The 18,529-nt window shown below is 44.1% G+C and overlaps 1 protein-coding gene across 3 annotated transcripts in view; it reads left to right on the forward strand.

The window, feature by feature from the left end:
• The window catches only part of LOC117960287 (arginyl-tRNA--protein transferase 1), a 57,053-nt gene extending 39,375 nt beyond the window's left edge, over positions 1–17,678 (forward strand). For 2 of the 3 annotated variants that reach the window (XM_034898097.1, XM_034898099.1), the window contains 2 exons: positions 10,115–10,235; positions 16,842–17,678. In XM_034898097.1, the coding sequence (XP_034753988.1) occupies positions 10,115–10,235; positions 16,842–17,020 (300 nt within the window). In that variant the 3' untranslated portion in view covers positions 17,021–17,678. The remainder of the gene's footprint in view (positions 1–10,114; positions 10,236–16,841) is intronic. The other variant, XM_034898098.1, reaches the window with a different exon arrangement.
• Positions 17,679–18,529: the final 851 nt, after the last annotated feature.

The raw sequence follows: 18,529 nt of genomic DNA on the forward strand, positions 1-18,529 counted from the left end.
CTGTCCTTTGGCCCTCCTTGGGCCCTCCCTTAGCCCTGACTGGCCCTCTGATGTTGAGCTGTGGAGAGCAGAAGGTGAAGCGGTTGGAGGCTAAATGAGACCAAAGGTATTGGCCCTTCTGCCACTCTTCCTTTTTTCACATTGCCTTCCATTTGAAGCTAAAAGTCATTTGAATTAACCGCTCTTGTGACTTTAGACGGAGTAACTGATGCTTTGTGGCTTAGAAAGCTAAATTATCTGGCTTTCTGATATTAGCCTAAAAAAAGTCACGCAGCATATTTGTAGCTTGCTTGGACTGATTGTGGTCAAAAGGCAATGGTTAACTGGTGACAATAGTACCAGTTAGGCTTCAGTTTGTTAGGCTTCCCTAACAAACTGCAAGACATTTTGCAGTAGACCTATACATCTAGATGCAGATACGTTTTTTTTACAAGTACAATGAGATTACTAGGTGAAATAACAACAAAGTGACAGTAAAGTTATAACCTAAACAGTAAACCCTATCCGGCATTATACATCCTATATTACCTCAGGTTCAACTCTTGACATTATCTGCCTTAGCATGTTTATCTGTCAACACCAAATACAAATGCCTAACCCTATTTTATTCCCTTGTCCTCCAGTAACCATGCAGCTTCAGCAACTCACAAAATGTACTCAGAATTTCATTTGCTTTCATTTGATACACTTCCACTTTTGATTTTGGGCCAAACATGTAGTAAAAGATCCATGCCACGTTGTAGTGATTTTCCATTTCTGTGCCGAGGTGTGTGTATGCGTGAGCACTTGTCCGTGTCGGTTATTTTGAAGTCCTGAATAAGCAGACTTTGATGATAACAAACGAGGCGCTCATCCACTTGGCTTTACCAATTGGCAGTACTAGCAGATCAAGCAATTTTCAAGTGTGGCATACATGCACATACACACGAATATGCACAGAGACAGAATACCCAGTCGTACCCAGTCAGCGAGGGAGTGAGAGAGTTACAAGAAGTGGCTCTTACTCTTGTTATTATTGTTCCCAGTGAAAGAATGTCTTGTTCTGAGCCCAGGAAACCATTACATTTTCCACAGCGGGGAAGAAAGGAGTGAGCAAAATAAGTGAAAGGAGGAGGAAGAGTACAGATGGAGAGAAAAAAGGAGTGACAAAATGTCTGCCAAATGAGAAAAGGAAGCAAGATGAAAAGGAGTATTCGTTTTCTCGGTGGTACTTCACTGACTTTTAAATTACCCTTTTTTTTGCAGCAGCTGCACCTCCGTTCCCTTTCAATCCCACTCCTCCTCGCCCACAAACAACAAACACACTGTCAGAGAGCCGGTCAGTTCTCTAGCAACAGCCAGCAGTTTACCGCATGGCTTTTAAATTCACTGGACCTGAAATAAATCCATCCAGGTGTCAGCCACTGTGTGGAAGAGTGTGTTACGGCCGATAAAAGGACTTGATGTTGGTTTCAGTCTGTTGCTGCTATGGTAATGTTTGTCCTCCGTCAGTGTGTGCCTGCAGGTTTTTCTGTCACCTGCTGCATGACCCTCCTTCTCATGACATCAGTTAGACATGACACCCAGTTCAGGCATGTACAAATGACCTCATTTTCTCAGGAAATACAAATACATGCACAAGTTGAATACTGATCAATACTAAAGGGGTCATACTCTTATTGGTTTAGTTGCAGTTCTATCAAGTCAATCCTGAAAATTCTCATCAATGTAATGAATCTCTCCCTCAAGCAGTCTCCTCTCCAGGTACGCAGTTGCAGGTTGTGACATGCTAAAAGTCTCCGAGCCACCGCTATCAGGACCCTGCATGCATGTTTTTTTTTCTCACTCAAGAGGCTTTTTCAGACAGTATGTTATGTGTACGTGTGTGACCTCACATTCAGCGTGTCACTTGTTGTACATCTGGGCAGATTAAGAGTGGGTGAGTTTGAGGCATCTAGAGGACCCCCCCTTTCCTGCATACTGTGCTAGAGTACACATAAAGAAGTGTGTGTGTGTGTGTGTGTGTGTGTGTGTGTGTGTGTGTGTGTGTGTATGTATATGTATGTATGTTGGATCTGTTTATGAGGACGCTTCGTTCTTCCTTTCCATTTTTCTCGCGGCACAGACGTTATAACCCCTTTGATAGATTTTCATGAGTTGTATTATAAAGTGTTTTACGGCAAACAGCAATGTTTGTGTGGAACTGTGGGTTTACGCTTCACAGGTCCTACAGGTCCAGGCACAGCATAGCCACCCCCTTTTTCTCTTTCTGTCCGTCTTTTTGTTTTTTGCTTCAGTTCTTCTTTCAGCAACTGTTCAGGAAACCAGCCACCATGCTGGTTGGGATGAAAGATAGGGAGAGAGGAGATCAGACCAAACAAACCTTCAATACATTTTATTTAGAGTTAGGGCGTCACATTTTCTTCATTTAGTCTAGGGTTATTACTCAGCTGGCAGGCACAAGTGGTGAGAATCCTGTTTCTCCAATTGCCATATCTGCATTTGAAGATGCACTAAGACGTGATGGCTTAACTAGAGGTGGAATGAGTTTATAATAATAATAATTAATTTCTTTCTTTATACTTTCTTTTTCTTAGATGAAACAATAGTCAGTTGGGTTTTCAAAGTTATTCTTTTGCCAGCAGAATTTCCCTCCAACAGTCCTCATGTTAGAAAACCTGTGCCCGTCAAAATAAGATCAAACCCAACCAAGCACATTTTCTCCCTCTCTGAAATTTATAAGCTAAAGCATACCGCTGTTGCTGGCTTCCAGCTCCCCTCCCCAACGTCTTAAATTGGAGCCTTTCTGACAAAAACAGTTGTGTTTGATTTAGTTTGACTGAAGACCACCAACAGTGCACCTCTTAGCAGAAAGATTTGTTTAAAGTTTTTGATAATTTCTCTTCTCTTTTATACCTCATCATCTTTTTTCTTTTCGTTGTGTCCTGCCACGGTTGTGTTTTTAACAAATCATTAACAGGCTGCGGCAAAGTCTGGGGGCAGCCGCTGCCTGGCACCCCCCAGGAGGAGCGCTGACAGGGTGATGGTCCAAGTGAGCAGAGTTCAACAGGTCAGGTCAGACGATTCAGTCTTGCTGTGTGGAAGGATGGAGTTGGGGGGTGGCGGGTGAATATGAGAGTTTGGAGATGGTGTCATGCTGAGCAGATCCAGAGCCCTCTATCTGCCAGCCTGAGGTGTTTGCCTTGCCATTAACTTCAGCACTATTTATTTTCAAACCTTCTGCAGCTGCGCCACTTTGTCTGAAACGCCTAGTTTCTTTTTGGCAAGGGATTGCATTCAGATCTTTGATAAGCACTACTGGACAGAATAAACTGGTCTCATAAATACAGTTAGACAATTATTCAAAATGTGGGTGGAGGGCGTAGGGTTAAATATTGCAGTTAGAAGTTTGAGGTGGGGTTTTAAGACTGAGATTAGCGGCTGCGGCATTAACTGCAAGTCGGTAAGCTGTGGTCTGTGTCAGACAGGCGTAACAGCTCGCCTGCCTATAAAGACCAGAAGAAAGAGAATAAAGAGATAAAAGTGCCCAGTCTGTGAGCTGATGCCCATAAAAGCGCTGCCATTGGTTCTCAGGGCTCTTGTCGAAATGCGATCCTGTAAAAATATTTTCTCCTCATTAACCTGTCATCCGCGGAGCCGTGACGCATAGCCCGGCGAGGTAGTGCTGGGTCAGATTGGGGGGTGGGTGGAGTGGATTGTGTGGGTTTTCAAGGGGCCCAAGGGGGAGACTAAACCGAACTGGGTGCTTTATTTGAAGGCCATCCTGTGGTAATGTGTTGAGAAGGGTGAAAAGGCCCTGGTGGACCTGGAGTGTTTAAACAGCAACAGTTAGGATAAATCTCCCCAAACGCAGAGCCCAGACATGTTCGGGGCACACTCCCGCAGAACTAAACACACACACAAGTACGTACATTTTGTCACGGACTGTGGTGAAAGTACATCTCTGTGGTCTATTCTGAGACACGGCTTGTTTGGACATGTCATTCATTGGCGCTGTCCCTCTGTCCAGCCTGCATTGGTTCTGGTGATATTTGTCTAGCTGCATGTGTGTTTGTGTGAGCTGTGCTGTTTACGTGTGTCCATCAGCAGCTCCAGGCCCCCTGGCCATGCCCCTTGTCTGGACAGAATGTTTGCATTTCAACAGTGTTAGAACGATAGAGTGGGTGTATTGTGAGAGCTGTATGTTTGAGAGAGAGAAAGAGAGCACGGATGTATGGATCAGGGCCTCTGTTTATTGTTTTTTGACGAAGGTTGGCTGAATGTGACCCTGGGTCAGAGTGCTGCTCCGGGCTAGCCTAGGTTAGCACGGCTCGGCTCTGGGTCACACTAGGCTCCTTTGTATACCCTCTGAGTTCAGGCTTGTCCTGGGTGACAAGCAGCTGAATAACATACTGCCAGGAGTACACAAATGTGACACCGTGGTGACCGTATTTGTCTGTTTGGGTCAAATGTCCTTGTTCTACCTAAAGTGCTTGACAAATGCTTAATCCTGATTAAATATCCCATTCACTATTGTGTTCAACCTCCTACATTACAAAACAGGCTCCTGTTTGTATTGCATGTTATTTTTTTAATATCTTTTGCCAGAAGCAAACAGAACAAGGTCTAACATTCGTGACCTCATCTATTCTGCAACCAGCCTTACATCACACTCTTGGAGCCGCTATGTCTCAGACTGAAGTAGGTGTCCAGTTGACCTCCAGAATACTCTATAACTTAATGCTCTTTCCTGCAGAGATTCATGCTGCACCGATACTGTTAACAAGAATAGACTCATTGAACATTCAGACATTGGGAACAGTCCCTGACTCGTGCACACACACACGTTACTGTAAAGGGACACCTCAGCTAGAGGTAGGCTGGGTGAAAACCCAACTGGCAATATGAGCAGGAAATCAGCAGCAGATGTGGGTGTAAAGTAATGCACATGGAGGCAGGGAAACCCTCTTACTAGGACACCAAGTCCACCTCCTATCTTCTGGTCTTTACTCCACCAAGCCTGAAAGAGGATCACTTTGAACCGTGAAACCGTTGTGCGACCGCGAAGCAGTGAATGACCTCATCCTCAAAAAGTCTCCCTCTAAAGCAAGATGTGCTAGTGTGTGAGATCTGCCCCGAACCAACATCTTGCTGCCTTGTATGATATCAGGAGTAAAAATAAAAGACAATAAAAAGAAATATAAAAGCAGGGGAAAACACAAAAGGAACATAAAAAACAAAGGGTGAGAATAATGATATGTAGACCATCGGGGTAAGTCTATGAATTTTAATTAGTGACTTGATTCTGCAGGCTTTGGCTGCACATTTTCTGTTTTCTCAATTTCGTGATTGATTGCTTGGTCTATATAATGTCAGAATATCAGGAAAAATGTTCAACAGAATTTCCAAGTAGAAGTCTTCAAATTCAATTTTGTTTTTGCTTTTTCCAAACAATGGTCCAGATCCCAAAGTAATTTAATTTACAGTGATTTAAAACAGAAAAGCAGTAAATCCTCACATTTGATGGAGCTGAAACCAGATAAATATTTAGAATTAGATTACATGAATTGTTACGCCAGAACCAAAAGAATGCTCGCATTAATCCATGAATTTGTTACTCAGTTCTTCCTCTGTTTGCTCCACACAAACCCAATTTATTGTTGCCAGAAGGATAAAACATCACTTTCTATCCAGAGGATTTGTTCTAATACATTTTTGCCTGACACAGGTTTTAACTGTAGCAAAATATGAAACTTTTTAACTGGCAAGAAGCTGAGTTGATGTGAATTGGTGGGACATGAGAATGACACTTGTGGCGGATGGTCTCTCGCTCGATGAAAGCGGTCTCAACTTTAAACATACTAAACTCATAACTTAGGCCAGGAGAAAGGGGGAAAAAAAGCAGAATGCAAAAGCTAGGTTTTCACAAGGAGTCCTTGGCTGCAGCGTGGCACTCGATTTATGCGTATGTTTAATTGGTTTTCATATAAATCACAGGTACGGGCCTGTGGCATCGCTCCCTATCTTGAGGTGTGTGAGAAAACACTGTGTCAGTTGTGTGTGTGTTGTTGAGTTGGTCATAAAGTTCATTCTGACATCAGGGCTGCAGTATCTGTACATGTGTAAAGTCTGTGTGGCCTGAAAAGAATGAGTGATGCTGTGTCACCGAGGGAGCTCGGCGTGATAATAGATCTGCAGAGTATTGTGTAACTGTGTGTCAAGCTCGGTGGAGATGTGTGTTATTTACTTGTGATGATTGAGGTTGTGTAATTGTTTACTCTGGGGCAGCTTGTTATTTAAATGAGGTTGAGTAATTTCCCTCTCAGTCTTGTTAAAGTTCAGTTCATTGGGAAGCCTGCACTGTAGCAGATTGCCTCCATATAAATGTCAACCTCAGCACATTAATTAACAAAACACACTGCAAAACAATAGATTGGAATGATTGAGTGCATTCTCTTACTTGTAAATGTACAGTCTCAATTTTGCTTTATGTAGCTTGTGTTAAAAGCAGCTCTTTATTTCTCGTCTTCATCTAACCCACTTAGCTCTTCCCCCGTTTCTGTCTCTTTTTCCAAGCCCTCCCTCTTCATCCCCAGCTTCCAACACCCTCTCTCCGTGCTGGGCCCCTTCGTCCTGGCGCTCAGACTGCTCCTATCGTTTCCATCAGCTCGCCTCAGTCTGTGTCTCAGTGACGTTAAATGCCATCCCGTTACCCGGCCATCTGCACCTAATTTTCTCTCATCCCTCCCCGTTTCGGTCCTATCTCCCTTTCGTTTTTCACACCTCTGATGGCAGCCAAGTCTATCTGCTGAAGTTTCTACATGTTTCCTTCTTTCTCCACTTGTTTTTTCATCCCCAATCTCCTTTTTTTTCCCCATCTCTCTAAATGAGCCTTTCAGAGTTTGTCAGTCATCGGCATCACCTTCTATATCCGTCTAAACATGCAAGCACAGAAAGGAGGGATGGTGACGGATTGGTTTGTGAGGGAGGCTCTGAGCATTCAGAAAGGGAGGAACAGAGTCGCTCAAGAGAGGAGGCCCAAACCGAAAAGATGTTCATCTGGAAAGCCTCATCATGGTTATCTGTCGAGCAGCTGGCTAGCCCTCCAACCCAATAACACACAGAAACACACACAAGAAAGCTGTAGTCACTGTTACTCTCTGTGGCCCTTCTCACGCCACTTGCTGAGCTAATAGCCACTCAGGAACATCGATTCTTAGGAATAGGCCATTTTATTTCCAGCTATTAGATTGGCTGGGACATTCTCTGCACTCACTGTCTCATCTATTGTCTGTTGCTATAAGTAAATGTTCGATAAAGAGATGGATATTGTGAGCAAGCTGATGTGAAAGCAGGAAACACTGGGCTGAAGAAGAGCCAAAGGAAGCTACAGGGGTAGCTGTAAATTACAGGGCCTTCACGCCAACCTGTGGAAGGAAAAAATAAAGAAGGAAGAAAAAAAGAAAGACCGTGCTGAGCTCAGTCTTCACTTTCAGTCCAATAAAGAAAAGAAGCTGACAGATGTGTTGTGGCTAACCAGGCTTTTCTTTCCCCTCTTCTTTCTTCTTTTCTCTCTCCTCTGTCCAGACCACTAATAGCTGGGTCCTCTCACACTCCTACGTCCTTCTCCTCGTCCTTTTCTTCTTTTCAGGGGAAGAATTGATGTGCCTGTGCCATGACCAGACTCCGTCTCTCATGTTGGTTAGATAGACTTCTCTTTCCGCTGAAGCTTTACAGCGATAGACGCAACATATCATGTTGGACGGCAGACACACAAATAACAGAGGCCTTCAGAAATCAGGCATCCACTTTTTTTCTTGTACAGATGCACACTGATACAAAGTGCAAACACGCAAAAACACAACATCCTTGTTAAAATGGAATAGCAGCTTATCCAAACATGTCTCCTCCCATGTTTTCATTCTTCTGCTATCTCTCTCATTATCTCTCGATAAAGACTACCTACTCCATTCACACCTCTATTTCTGCTCGGGTTTTCCCTTCACCTTTATGCATCCAGGTTGAGTTAAAGTGCAAATTTAAGGTGCGGAGGCCTGTAGCGGGAAGTGTGTTTATGTGTGTGTTGTGTGTGTGTGTGGGTGTGTGTGTGTGTGTGTGTGTTTGTGTGTTTTATGCATAAATAGGCGTGTCTCACTGCGATGTTGAAGGAGTCTTTAGAGGGGAGTGTGAGAGTGTCAAGCTGACTACGCTGACAGTTTCATAAGGATGTAGGTTGTTGGGACATGGAGAGCATCCGATCAATGTGTGTGTGTGTCCATTGCCGCTACAGATGCATAGCATTCCACCACCATCCATCTGTTAGCAGAAGCACTTAAAGCATGTTGGTGTCTTTCACTTTACTTGAAATTGCCTTCCCCCTCCCCGTACACCCTATATCTCAGTTTTGGCCTTGATGACTATATGAATTTAGTGATACATATTGGCCTTTCTCCTGCACCACTTAATTTGTGGCCAGAGCACAGTGACTATGAGTGCATGAACTAAATTCTTCTCTTTCTCATTTTCTATTCCTCTGTGTAATGCAGCATAGTTCATCCTCATAGTATCCTATCCTGCATGTAAAAACAGGCAGCATATTGTCCATACAGGCGTACTCACAGATGGCTCGTGGTCGTAAAGCCAGGCATGGTATTTCCTTTGTCTTATTTTGAGTTCATGCTGACATTTGTCTTTTGTTTTGTTCCGAGTTTAATCATCCAGCATTTTTTGACCTCAGTTGCCTACATTTTGGAGTCTTTGTCCTACAGTTTACTGTCTCAAAAACGATAAATATTATTGTGTTTGCTGAGATGGGGCAGCAGGCCCGTTGCAGGCGCCTGCTTGTTTACACAGCTATCCCGGCAGTTTGTGTTTGTTTATGTGATAGAACACAGGTCTCTGATAATGGAATCTCTTTCTCCTTTTCTCCTCACTCATTCTTTTTTTTTTTCTCTCTCTCTCTTCGCCCCACAGCTGTTTTTGTTCAGCTTGGTTTACTTTCCATCCAAAATGTTAGGTCAAATACAGACTTGTACCCATTTCACAAGCACACATTACAATACGCTGGTGTGTTTACGTTTCCTGCTCAGCATCGCAGACAACATAACACTCCTGATACCGTGATGCACGACTTAAACAAAGAACAGCTCTCAACCCTGATCCTGACCCCGAGGTCCGTTTACAACTGGTCAAACCTTTAACCTGACAGGGTCACCAGCATCGTGAGAAAAAAATGTTGTTAGGGCTGCAACAAGTGATTGTTTTATCATCAGTGTAAAATGTTTCTAGATTAATGAATGAGTTAGTTGTTAGAAAATGAGACGATGTATTTAAATTGCTTGTTGTGTCCGACTGTATTGAATTTATGGAAATATATTAAAACATTTATGAAATCCTGGCATTTAAGAAGCAGTCATCAAGACTCAAGATTAACTTTATTGTCCCACGTTGTGGGAAATTTGTCTTGGGCACTTAACCCATGCTGCAGCCATAGTATAAACAAACAGATAGCATGGACAAACAGCAGATACTGTACAAAACCAGACCCCAGGCTGTACTATGGTCCTGATGGTGTATAAAACCCAACATGGTGTTATGCAATACTTTACTAAAAATAAATAAAATAAGTTAAAAAAAATTACAAATCACCATTGTTACGCAGGCCTTTTCTGCCTTTTACTTGTGGCTATTTAGGAACTTGATAGACACTGGGGAGTTTTTGAAGCAGTTAAGTCTGCAGCGATGAACTCTAAACATCCTACTGGATAGCAGCAGCTCATATTCTGCGTGCAGACGTGAGATGTGTTGCTACCAATTCTATTTGCTTGTTGCAAAGAATCTTGTTCATAAATACTTTGCATGGATAAGTGGTATTTAACACCAATGATATTCCAGCAAAAGTTGTGGCATTTCCTGGAACAAAACACAAGAAACTGTAAAAATTTTAAATTAGACATTTTGTATGGATTGATTGATTTAACAATCAAACATTGTTTTAGCATGATAAGTAGTAACTCTCTCTCTCTCTCTCTCTCTCTCTCTCTCTCTCTCTCTCTCTCTCTCTCTCTCTCTCTCTCTCTCTCTCTCTCTCTCTCTCTCTCTCTCTCTCTCTCTCTCTCTCTCTCTCATTTCCCAGGGGCAGTACCGGCCTTCAGATCTCCTGTGCCCTGAAACCTATGCCTGGGTACCAATAGAGCAATGCCTACCCAAGCTGGAGAACTCTCGCTATGCTCGTTTCAACCAGGATCCTGATGCAGGTACAACTGTGTAACACCTTACTCTAACCAACATTCATTTAATGTCTGAAACTGGAAAAAATGGTTCTAATTTACCAACCTGTCCCTGTGAGCTTGGTCTTGGATCCTCCAGTTCTTTGTACACGCTGTTCTGGATGAACCCATGAACCTTGTCTGAACATCTGATCCGGTTTCACCGTGAGGGTGTTTTGCAATCTGTGGGCTTGCTCCAAGGCAGCATGCAGTCACTGAACGGGGGTAAACAGAGAGCCAACAGCTCTGATCACACAGCCTTCACTCCCCGTGATCCTTCAGCATGGTCCGAGAAGAGCCAGCACTGTCATTATGAATAATAGTTATATTAGCGATAATAAACCACTTGCAGAAAGTAGACTGCCGGACGCTCATCGCTTGGACTTATGGGCTGAGATAAAGGGGCCAGAGAGTGTTTAACAGAGTGTGAGAGAGTTGAATGTTTTTAAAGGAGAGTTTTGAATGATTTTCTGCCTATGTGCATAGCCAAAGAGACTGATACATTCTCCTGCGTTGATTCTGCATGCTTTTCTTGGTGGTTTACAATAAATATGCAGCAAGGTTCCTGCAGCTTCCACATAAACCAACCTGAAATAGTTTTCATCATATAGCTCTGCATGCTGAGCAGAAACCTTATGTAGACTGACACATTTCCATGAGTCATATGTCACCACTTAGCATCGGAGTGAAAAAGTAAAATAAGGGATACTGTATTATAGGCATTATTATGATGACGGAAGACTGTTGGTATGAGTGCACATGGGTTAAAACATGTACACATACCTACACATGCTTTTCATAATGCAAGGGCCTGAGTGTACAGGGGCCAGCCATCCACTGTTTACTCCTCCTCTAGTAATCTGCATCACCAAACAGAGAACACCAATTGATACATAGCAGTAGGAAATGTAAAAGGACAACAAGTTTGATTGTCAAGTAGACTGGGATTGATGGATGAAGGGTAAGAGAGGGAGTAATAGAGGAATGGATGGAGGGATGGAGAGGGTGGTACAACTGATTTTTATACAGATTGGAAAAGAAAGGGAAGGAGGCTGGTAGTTGTATGCTGGCACTAGAAAAGAGAGAAGTACAATAAAATAAGAGACAGATTGACAGGGAGGTGGAGGAGGAAAGAAGGATATGTGAATGTGGAGAGACAGCTTAAGAGTTTGTTGTAGTGAGGTCATACTTAGCCTCGGGGCCATGCAGAGAGGTAAAAACCAACGCAGTCAATCAAGTTCAAAGAAATACCTGCTTCTTCTGTTCTCTATTTCTGAATCAAAGTCTAAGTACTTGTCTTAAGGAAATCATTTTTTCTATGTCCTGGCAAGCGTTTATTTTTTACTCAAGTGTTGGTGAAAGCACCACACCCCGGAGAAAAAATGGCATTTAGTAGGCTGGTCATTTATATCGTTGCCATTGAAAGTTTTGCCAGTGATAAGTCTGAACTTTTCTTGTCAATCACAGCTCTAATCCCCGAGTAGGCACAGATTACTGAGGACAAAGTGGCGGTCTCAGAGTTAGCCATTTTCACTGTGGCCAGAGTGTGTTTGTGGCTTTTGCAATGCCTCCATTCCAGCATGGACTGTTGATCTTGGACAAGCCTGGACATTATTTCCGGCCTAGCTGTCCAAACGCAGCGACGTTGCATTTCAGCGCTAGCTGTCTTGATGGTTAGCTTTCTTGTCTGTTGCCAAAGCTGTGTGGTGCCCGACTGTAGTGGTTGTGTGGAGGGTTCTGTCCTCTGCTGAAATCCACCCAGTGGTCAGTCAGTCTAGATCAGCCTGCAGTGTCATCATCAGGTTAGCAGCTGAGACCTGTGGCCCAGTTCTAATTGGCAGTTTATCAATGTGTGGCTTGTTTGGGGCCTAAATAAAGCCATGTTGCAATATGTTTCTAAGTCCTGGGGAAGTCCTGGCTGCATGTAATGGTGTGGAAATCTCCTGTGGATCTTTTAGGAAATAACTACCTGTTGCGGTCTCATTTACTTAGGTGCTGTGTTGTGCTGTGATCACGGATTCCCGCAGCACTTTGCAGCTAAGGCGGTTGCCTAAGCAACACACGCCTACGACCTTAACTTTCATTCCAAACCACACAGTTGACAACCTGCAGGTGGTCGCAAGTGGTTACAGGAAAGTGGCAGCATGTGTACGACAATGCACAACATTAACCGGTACGAGGCTACAGCTGTCCGCGGACACGGAATGCGGAAAATGTGTCAGAGTCTCCCGGACAGGTGAACTGAGACGCCAGATCCTGCTTGTTGGTCAACAGTTAATTGCTCTGTCTTTTGGAAGGCTGGCTGCCACTTACTAGCTAAATAATTAGCCTAAGGTAAACGATAGCTGTCAGTAAACAGAAGTGATGTGATGGCTGGCGTCTGGTGTGTGCGTGCCAGTGTTTGTGTGTGTATGCGTGTGTTGGCCCGCCCCACCCCCCCGCGAAGCTCCAACCTGCACACGGCAGCGTAACAGCAGAAAGTAGCTGCACCTTCGCCAAAATGAAGACTAAAAAACAGAACTATATTGGTGCAAATATTTACTCGCCATGTGGCAAATATACTGTACATGTAGATAGATATAAATAAAATAAAATATTTAGTGTTTAATAAATAATTGTTAAATGTAGTACAGAGTCTATAGTCTACCGCACAAACAAGCCCCCATGCTTCTTGACCTAAAAGTTAAAAAAAAAAGAAAAGATAAATACAACTTGACAGAAAATTATGTTTATAAAAAAAATGGAGTCATCATTAATTTCAACTCAGGCTTGTTGCAAGGTCCTTGAACTCCAAGCTTCACCCAGGGGTGAAAGAGAATTGGGGTGCTGGGTGTGCATTCCGATTGTAAGGGTGACCCGGTTACAGAGCTGTCTTAATGAGGTGTGTAAAGACAGCCGATCTAGAGTTTACACAACTCTGTCCAAAGCAGGCTCACATTGATTACATGCCTGTTGCTGACACATCGAGGGCCCTGGGGCCTCTCATAAATGTACATACAGGGTCTACACAAACACACACACACACACACACACACACATTCTACACAGCACACATATATCTGACATACTCGTAATGTAGTGTTTGCTCGACGGAGAAAGAAGTAGGGGCTTTACAAGCTCAGCAGAATAAACATTTGCGAAAAGTGTGTGACACAAGTAGACACCCCCTGGACCTTGTGTGCGTCCAGCAGACGCCAAACCATATGCACAAAATTTCACATTGCATAGAAACACTTCACTATGTTGCATTTATTAAAATATGTACAATGTTGAAATAGAATATTCTCATTCTGTTGGTCTCTCTCTTTCATATCTGATACAGATACACACATTCACTTCTCATCAAGGCAATGGCCTCTGGGATCTACTGTGTGCTTCCAGCCATGCAAAGGGAAGCCAAAACATTTGGTGGGAGAGACAGTGCTAGCCAGACACTCTTCACTAGAATTCTAGCTTTTATAGAACGCGCTTTCATATCTTGTCTCACTGTGAAGGCCACTTTGCTCTGCTCTTCAGCAGGCTTTCTGCTCCTTAGCCTGACTTGCGGTAATGTTTCCAGTCAGAGTGTGTTGGGGGGGTGGGGACACATATAATTAATCTCAGTTATAATGCAGGAGGTTGTTTTTCCCCTTGAACTGGTAAATTTCCCTCATTTTAATAACAACAATGATGATAATATCCTTTATAATCCAGGGAAATTCTGTTGCTGGAGGTCAAAATGAATGGTCAGCTACTGAGATTCCGGGTCAGCTGGAAGGATGTGCTCTAACACAGGGGCTTGAACCCTGGTCTCCCGGTCAAAGAGCAGGCTTTCTACTCACTACACTACACCGCCATTTCGGCCTTTCTCTTTTCAAACGTCAGCCGAGGTTTGGATTTGCGACATTGGGTCATAGGAAGTGGTCCTAACTTGAGGGCCTGGCTTTGACCAGCGTCCGCTGGTGAGCAAGTGTTTAGAAAGTTGGAACTGGATGGGAAGAGAGAGAGGAGCGTGGCGAGGTGTCAGGGCCCCTAGCCTCGGCTCTGACCCTCTCACTCCCTGACCGACCCTCACCACTCCTCTTTCCCCCGACCCTTGAACCCCCGACCCCGAGAAGCCGCAAACTCAGAGCGGCGTGTCACTGAACGTCCGGTGGGCCTGGCGGGGAACGGGGCCTGGAGCTGCTCAAACTGAGGAGGGGGTATTGGTGGAGGACGGAGTGACTGAAGAAGCAAGGAAAGATGTTTATGTGAGCAGCGGATGTTTGGATTGCCTTGAGTAGGAGAGAGAGAGATGAGAGAGATAGACCGAGAGAGGACCTCTGCTCAGTGTTACTGTTGAGGTTAATAGACCATCTTTAAGCTGCATGCTGCTATCCATTTCAGTCTGTAAAATGTCTACTACATAATATCTTTTAAAAGGGACAGTGGCGCTTTAGAGCAGTGTCACATTTGAAAGCAAGTGTACCTTTGCTTAACTGTCGTGTAAGTGGGCTGTCACAATGATAAAGAGCATGAGGAGGCGCGTGCTTAGAGAGACAATGTTAAAGGTAGTTTAAGCCCTTCAGGATGCATAGAACATTTAAATATTTTTTTACTGTCATCCCGTCAGGACTCATTCATTCTTCATGGAGCAAAAATGACAGTTGTGTGGATTTGCTTAACCCCCCCACCCCACACGTTGGTAATTAACATACTGCCGATTTTCTTCATTTTAAAGTTTATGTCAAGCTTTCTTCAATTATGTGACTCAGCAGATTTTTAGAGTAGGGGAAAGACACCGTGGTTAGGGCATTACCAAGCAGGGAACGAGGCTAATGCATAATATATGAATCCTCGGTAAAGATAAAAATATCTTTATGGAGATTGGGATGTGAGAGCTAAGGAGCCTCGGGGCTTTGTGTTTATACCCAGCTCTCTTCTTTCCTCTGGCTCGCTTTTCAAGGAGTAGCTGGGACCTTCACTTACTGTACAGCTACCTAAACATATGACTAATTTAATTCTTTCATTTGGGAGATTTCAAAATGTCCCCTTGGTGCTGCTGTCCTGATTTTGTCATTGTTTATTACAATGATGCGTTATGCCCGTAACAACTGAACTGATCCCAGCCACAAAGTTGATAGTGTCATTTTGCTTTGTAAACTGGCATCTGGCACAAGAGCAAAGACCGGAGTGGGTCACCTTCTCTCTCTGTTGTCTTGTTTTCCCACTTTATTAGGCCATCAGGTGGGATTTAGCAGTTCTGTGGCGAGTATTTTAGGAATAAGGCGGTAATGTGTGCACTCGCATCACTCGTACCACCTCGGCACTTAGCTGTGAGCCGCATGGGTGTTGACATGGGGAGCGGCAGTGGCGAGTGGGAGGCCCTGAGCTCTTTTAATACCAACTCTCACTCGCTCCTGTTTGACTGATGTGTCGCCATGGGCCTGCCAAGCTAGTCCACTCCACAGCCTGGCCTGAGATCTATTTTCATCAGCATCCTCTTAGCAAAGCCAGGCCAGGGTTGCTCCAGACATGACAGGCTGATTGAATGAAACACTGTGTGTGGAGTGTGCAGGGGTTGAACATTTCAGAAAGCATGGCATGAATGTAAAATCCTTCGCTAATAGCTAAGGAGCCACTAGAGCATCCATTGGGGATAAGATACTTATTAAAGTGCCAGTGAATGAAGAAGTCCCCAGTTCTGACTGGAGTGAAAGACTAGATCGCAGGGATGGCAGTAGCCTAGTCAGTAGGGGGTAGGGTTGGAAACCTGGAGGGTTGCTGGATCAAGTCCACACATGGACCAAGTGTATGGTGGTGGACTGGTAGTCTGGCCACTGCCAAGGTGCTCTTGAGCAAGGCACAGAACCGCAAACTCCTCGGGTTGCCTTGCCATGGCCAGCCCCCCCACTCTGACATATCTCCATTTAGTGCATGTATAGTTACTGAGCATGTGTGTGTAATTCGGGCCTGAGTGTAAATTGTATTTTCCTCTTGCGGGATTAATGAAATATACATTATTCTTATGATGTTGTTTTTAGACCCACTTGCATTCTCACACATTGTGTGCAGTGTATTAGGGTTTGTTTGGCTCAGTTGATACTCCCTGCTGTGCTACCCCTCGCATGTCCTCTTGGTGCCAGCTGTGGGCAGCTTGGCTCAACCTCTCACTCCTGGAGGCAGTGGTTTTAGAGTCAGAACGGGGGTCATCAGGTTTTTTTAAATCTCTTTTTTTTCCATCCAACTCTCCAGAGGACTATTCTTAGCTGCTGAACACGCACACTTTTGAGATTAGCAGTGTTTTCACTGGTCTGATGGGAGCTGGAATTGTATGACACAGGACCTAATGAAATTCGGAGTTTGGCAAGTCAGCAGGGAGCAATGCCCCGTAAACACGGGCCTTCTAACTAGCCTGCTCACGCACCACCGTGACTACAGGTTTAGGGCATAGGGGAATTAGAGCTGTGGGGGGAAAAACGCTTTGTGTTCCTCCAACAGCTTCTCGGAATAATGGTTCATCCTTGCCAAGTCGCTCAGAGGTTAACTCGTAAGAAAGAGGGGAAAATAAGGACAATGTTCATTGTGCTTGATGTGTGTCTCCACTGCTCCTTACGCTCTGATGTTTGTGTCCAGGAGATGCTCGGGTGCTGAAGGATGTGGGCCGAGCCCTGGTGCTATACAAACGGGCCGTCATGCCCTACGCAGCCTACACCCGCAAACGCAAAGGCTCCAGCGACGAGACGGAGGTGCAGCAGTACGCCGGCTTGGTTGGCCAGGACTGTGCAGAAAGGATCTTGCTTTACCGCTCCTAAAACAAAAACAATGACAGCGTCATACCACTGCACCTTTTTAATGTACATGAATACACACCTCCCAGTAATGTCTGTGTGTTTCTGTTTATGTTTGTCCATGTGTCTTCTCACTGTGTGTGAAAGTGCTTTCTGCTGCTGCTCCCAATAGTCTCACCACGCTTAGCTTTACACAGGCTGGAACAATGCAGTAGCAGCTCACTATCTATATACGTGTCCATTCACCCACTGGCCTCACTCTCGTTTATCCATCAATGAATCCATCAGGGATCGCTTATTTTGATTTCATGTGTTTATCACTTTGAGTTTTCCATCCTCTGTACTTTTCAGTAATGCTGTTCCTGATGATGATGATGATGCTCCACACAGGCGACAGCTCTCTTCTGACCTGACACATGTTTAGATGTCCGTCAGCGTTGACACTTGAAGAGCCTGTGCTGCTTTGAATGTTCTGTGAAGTTGGTCCTTAGTTGCTTACATTATATCCTCCAAACTTCACTTACTGTACATCACATTAAATACTTTTTTTATCACTGGGTTTATTTGACCCAAAGAACTCTGTTTTCAATGTTTTGGTCTGCAATATTTATAGCTTCATTTGCTTTTCTTTTAATATTGACACCGTTATTTTTGGTTACACCAAATAAAAAGGTTGTACATTCAATGCTTGGACTTTGTGGCTTTCCTTTGCATGCTCATTTTGCAACACAACCTTGAATCCACTGGCAGCTGGATTTGGGGAACTATAACACATTAAATGAACAATTGCTGGCACAAACTTGGCACATTTTTTTAAATACAGAAGTAGGGTATGTATCCCAAAACACGTGCACGCCCAAAAATTAGTGCTCGAGTGTAGACTTGTTGGATCGGTCCAAGTAACCGGTGTTAGATACATTAGCCGGCAGAACACAAACGCCAAAGGCTTCTAGCCCTCAGTCAACAGCAGCCCCGCTCTCGGCCAGGGCAGGGCTCAGCCAGCAGCCAGGCTTGCTATCTTAACTTAGTTATTGAACAGATTTAAGATTTAGATATACATTATTGATCCGGCAAGACGAAATTAGTTGCTACACGCAGATCCGAAATCCACGCAAATGTCTGGTACCTTTACATGCACTAATGGAGAGATGTCAGTGTGAGGGAGGCTGCCCTGACAGGTTGTCCCGAGCAGTTGGGGGTTCGGTGCCTTGCTCAATGGCAGTGCCCAGGAAGTGAACTGCCACCTCACCAGCATGGGCACTTGAACCGGCAACCCTTCGGTTCCCGAGCCACGTCCCTACAGACCAGCAACTGCAACCCCTATCTCACATGTAATGGATAACCTGATTTGATTTGTTTTATTTTAAAAACAAAAACATTAAAACAGTGTTATATGTTTCACAAAAAGATTGCCGAGGACAATTGCCAAAAAAAACTCAAGGGGCTTAATAAGTGGCAATCTCCATAGAAACAATTATATTTAACAATTTTAAATTGCATTTAGAGCACAAACCTATATGGAACCTTCAGACA

This window comes from Etheostoma cragini, chromosome 17 (genome assembly GCF_013103735.1).
Source record: "Etheostoma cragini isolate CJK2018 chromosome 17, CSU_Ecrag_1.0, whole genome shotgun sequence".
NCBI lineage: Eukaryota > Metazoa > Chordata > Actinopteri > Perciformes > Percidae > Etheostoma > Etheostoma cragini.